General features: G+C 53.6%; 1 protein-coding gene across 1 annotated transcript; it reads right to left on the reverse strand.

The window, feature by feature from the left end:
* Nucleotides 1-765: 765 nt before the first annotated feature.
* Nucleotides 766-4,520, reverse strand: SERTAD1 (SERTA domain containing 1). The gene is made up of 2 exons (XM_050769310.1): nt 4,362-4,520; nt 766-1,811 (listed from the first exon to the last, which is right to left on the reverse strand). The coding sequence occupies exon 2, from the start codon at nt 1,809-1,811 to the stop codon at nt 1,101-1,103; it is 711 nt and encodes a 236-aa protein (XP_050625267.1). The 5' UTR covers nt 4,362-4,520; the 3' UTR covers nt 766-1,100.
* Nucleotides 4,521-4,809: the final 289 nt, after the last annotated feature.

Below are 4,809 nucleotides of genomic sequence, written 5' to 3' on the forward strand. Positions count from 1 at the left end.
GAGCCAAGGTCACGCCACTGCATTCCAGCCTGGATGACAGAGTAAGACTTTGTCTCAAAAAAAAAAAAAAAAAAAGCCTGGGTGCCGTGGCTCATGCCTGTAATCCCAGCACTTTGGGAGGCCAAGGCGGGCGGATCATGAATTCAGGAGATCGAGACCATCCTTTCCTGGCTAACACCATCATCTTACCCCGTGTCTACTAAAACCCTGTCTCTACTAAAAATACAAAAAATTAGCCAGGTATGGTGGCGGGCACCTGTAGTCCCAGCTACTTGGGAGTCTGAGGCAGGAGAATGGGGTGAACCCAGGAGGCGGAGCGTGCAGTGAGCCGAGATCGAGCCACTGCACTCCAGCCTGGGCAACAGAGCAAGACTCTGTCTCAAAAAAAAAAAAAAAAAAAAAAAAAAAAAGTGGCCTGGTAGGAGGATTGCTTGAGCCCAGGGGTTTGAGGCTGTAGTGAGCCATGATCGGACCACTGTACTTCAACCTGGGCGACAGAGCAAGACCCTATTTCAAAAAAAAAAAAAGAAAAGTAAGTTCATAATTTAAAACCTACCTCAAGTGATGATCTTGGAGTCTCGGTTTTCTCACCTGTAAAATGGGGATGATAATAATACTACCGATCTTGTAGGGCTGTTATAGGATTAAATGACTTAACACAGTCAAGTACTTAGAACTGTGCCTGGTACATGGTCTACACCCAATAAAATGTTTGATGTTTTTATCTCGCCTTCACATTTGCCCAGAGACAAAGAAGCACACAGATTTGAGATTTCCCAGGACTGGTTTTAATTTGAAAAATCTGATTGGGGTCTCTTCCCATATCAGAGAAGGAACAGCCCAAGCTATGACCCCAGGGCCAGGGGATTCAGTCCGCCACCAGACCCTGTCATTCCATCACTAGGGGGTAATCCCAGGCTCCCCCGCAAGCCCTGAGACAGGAGGATGGATGAGAAGTTGCCCGGGACTGGATTCTGTCTCTCCAAAGTGGCCCAAGCCCTGTTCTCTGTACTAGGGAAGCCAGCTGTGTCTTTTCGAGGACAGTTGGTCCAGCCAGCAAGCTCAGTTCAGACACCAGAAAACCATCCCAGCACAAGGGCTCAGCGCCCTGGCCCCGGCGGCCGCTCCAGTGCCTGTGTGCCCACCAGCACGTCCATGAGGTAGTCCAGTTCGGCCTCGTCCAGCTCCGGAGCTTCCTCTTTGCCCGGCCCATCCTCAGGACCTGGTTTGAGGCCCTCAGAGGCTGGTGCCCAAAGTTCATTGTCATACATAGAGGTGTCAATATCCTCAAACAGGCCCTCGAGCCCATCGTCCAGTAGACAGCCAGTGGCTGGGCCCAGCAGGTCCAAGGCACCCAGGCTGGGCGCAGCTCCCCCGATGCTACGGCCTGGTGGCCCCTCGTCTGCTAGGGGTTGGGGAGCCTGACTCAGGCCCTCAATGTGGCTGAGGTCCTCCAGGAGGCTGGCCATGGAGGCTGAGAGGGCAGCGTCTGAGCTTGCCAGTAGGTTGTCGGCCACACTGGGGGCAGCAGGTGGGCTGGGCACAGGTGGCAGGGCAGCCGCGGGGGCCATGGACGCCTGGATGCGCCGCAGAGTGTTCACCACCAGCACCAGGTGCCGCAGGTCCGGCTCACTCTGCTGCAGGCTGTGGTGGAGCTTGAGCACCGAGAGGTCAAAGAGGGAGCTAGAGGCCACAGCTGGGGGTGCCTGTGCCACCGATGCGTGGCCAGGATCCAGCCACCAGGCGTCGACTGCCAGAGGTTCCTTCTCCTCCTCCTCCTCCCGTTTCCGCTTCAGACCCTTGCTCAGCATCTGCAGAGGGCAGGGAGTTATGGAGTTATAGTCAGTTATAGAAAACAAATGTTCAGTTCAAAGCCTGGATCTGACAGTTGCTACAGGTAGGATCTTGGGCAAGTCACTTAACCTCTCTGTGTCTAGCTTTTCCTAGGGAACTTTAAAGATATAGATAATTTTTATTTAATTGCATATGTATATTTATAGATTATTATTATTATTATTTTGAGATAGAGTCTCGCTCTGTTGCTCAGGCTGGAGTGCAATGCCGTGATCTCAGCTCATTGCAACCTCTGCCTCACGGGTTCAAGTGTTTCTCGTGCCTCAGCCTCCCCAAAAGCTAGGATTGCAGGCGCACACCACCATATCTGGCTAATTTTTATATTTTTAGTAGGGGCGGGGTTTCACCATGTTGGCCAGCCTGGTCTCGACCTCCTGGACCTTAAGTAATCCGCCCACCTCTGGCTCCCAAAGTGCTGGGATTACAGGTGTGAGCCACCACACCCAGCCTATAGACTTTAAAAAAATTTTTTTTTTTTTTTTGAGACAGTCTCTCTGTTGCCCAGGCTGGAGTGCAGTGGTGCGATCTCCACTCACTGCAAGCTCCGCCTCCCGGGTTCACGCCATTCTCCTGCCTCAGCCTCCCACATAGCTGGGACTACAGGCGCCCGCCACCACGCCCGGCTAATTTTTGTATTTTTAGTAAAGATGGGGTTTCACCATGTTAGCCAGGATGGTCTCGATCTCCTGACCTCATGATCCACCCATCTCGGCCTCACAAAGTGCTGGGATTACAGGCATGAGCCACCGCGCCCGGCCTTAAATTTTAAATTTTGTATTTAAGTATATTTATAGACTTTTTAATCTGAAAAAAGAGATGGGGTCTCACTATATTGCCCAGGCTGGTCTCAAACCCCCTGGCCTGAAGTGATCCTCCCCCCTCAATCAATAAACACTCTTTTTTTTCCCCCCTTTTATTTTTTGTAGAGACAAGGTCTTACTATGTTACCCAGGGTGGTCTCAAACTCTTTGCCTTAAGCCATCCTCCCGCCTCAGCCTCCCAAAGTACTGGGATTATAAGTGTGAGCTGCCATGCCCTGCCAATAAGTACACTTAATGATAACATTATTATTTCTTCAGTGAACCATGTGGAATGACCATTCAACTTTTTCCCCTACAAAAGCAGCTGTTTCATATATTATAATAACGTTATAAATAATTATATCTAAGTAAGTTATATTATAAATACTAAACTAGTTTCACATAGTTTAACACTTATTGTCTACTATGACGTTTCAAACAGTAAATAAATAAGCAAACACAGGAAATGTACAGAGAATTACAGGAAGACACTAAAAGGTCCTGGAGACCTTTTAGATGATCAGAGAAGGCTCCTGTAAGGAGGTGACATTTGAATGGAGCCCTCAGGCCAGAGAAGTCGGCCATGGGAGACCCTGGGAAAAGCATTCCGGGAGGAGGGAACAACAAAAAAAGGCAAAGAAAAGCCCAGAGGCTGGGGGAATGGGCACAAGCCAGGTCACAGAAAACCACATATGCATTAGTAGGGAGTTTGGATTTTATCCTGAGTGTGGTGGGCAGTCATTAAAGGAATTTGAGCACGGAGGGAATGGGGGTGTGAGCTGATTAGGTTTCCGGAAGATCCCCCCCATGGCTGCTTCGAGGAATACTGTAGGGAGCAAAAAGAGGGGGGATCTGAGACCCACTAGTAGGCTGTACTGGTTTGGGACTGACGATGGTGATGGCCTGGAGCAGGAGCTGGTAGTGGGTATGGAAGGAAGTCGGTCGAGTCAGGATTTCTTTGGGAGGCAGAATAGACAGGGCTTGTCGAGAAATCGTGATCAGCACCGGGGTCAGTCACTGAGATAAGTTTGAGGGTCCACTCTTTTCTTGGAGTGGCGGGGGTAGGGCTGGATGGAGTTTTGGAACCCTGGCGCTACCTACTTTTTTGGACCAGGAAGACTTTAGAGTCCAGTTCCGGGACCCTGCCTAGCAAGATTTTAAGAGTGGCCCACCACACTACTCAAAACTGGGTCTTCGTCCCCTTCCCCGCAGTCCGTGGAGTCCGGAACCGCAGGAATTCCGCCCCCACCCCCGACTCCGCCCCCGAGTCCCGGCGCCCCCTGGCGGTGCCCAGGCCGGCTTTCCCCTGGGGATTCTGGCCCCTCTGACCCCAGAACCCCTTCTACTGCCCCCCTTCCCGGCTGTGATTCCTGCAGGCCTCCCGGCGCCGTGCGAGCCAGGACCCTAGGCGGGCTGTTCTCTGCGCCCGGCCTCCGCTCGCTTCCGGCAGTGGAGGCGGCTCCTCCCGAAGCGGCGGCGGCGGGGGCGGGTGAGTCACGCAGCCGGAGCCAAGGAGCCGGCGCCTCCGCCCCCTTCTCGGACTGCGGCGTGATTCACCCGGCCCGGCCGGGGCAGACAGCACGTAGAGGCCCGCGCGTCTCGATCCCGGGCAGCCCCGGCGGGCACCTGTCGGACCCAGGGATCGAACTCCGTGAAGGACCCGGCCGCTGGTACCCCTTTTCTTCCCAGGCCCCTTCATTTACATACCCTGCTCACTAGCGGCCAATCAGAACGAAGAGGTAGCCACCCACAACCAATCAGGAAACGGCAGCGGCAGCATCGCTTGCTCGCTCTCCTCCAGCAACCGGCGCCTGGGTCGCGAGACGCAGTTCTGACTTCGGCTCACGACTCCAGACTCCTAACTACCCTTAGCGACCGCCCACTCTCGTGGCTGCCCCGCCCTCCACCCCAGGGATTGGCCCTCTACGGTGATGGGCGGAGCCTGTAAAGGGCGGATTCTGAAGGAGGGGCTTCTGGGCGCATGCCCGGGCAGCTGCCCGAGTGAGGGGTGGAAAGAGGTGGCTTTTTACTCTGGGGGACGGTGGCGAGTGGGAGCTTTTGCCTCTCAAAGTACGAGCCCCTCACAACTACCCATGCACCTGCCAAACCCGGCAATTAAGCTTCTTACACATCCACCCCCGACAGTGGTCTACAC

This window comes from Macaca thibetana, chromosome 19, assembly GCF_024542745.1.
Source record: "Macaca thibetana thibetana isolate TM-01 chromosome 19, ASM2454274v1, whole genome shotgun sequence".
Lineage (NCBI taxonomy): Eukaryota > Metazoa > Chordata > Mammalia > Primates > Cercopithecidae > Macaca > Macaca thibetana.

Bases quoted from the DNA above. Each gene is read 5' to 3' on its own strand.
- SERTAD1 (XM_050769310.1), bottom strand. From the start codon at position 1,811: ATGCTGAGCAAGGGTCTGAAGCGGAAACGGGAGGAGGAGGAGGAGAAG.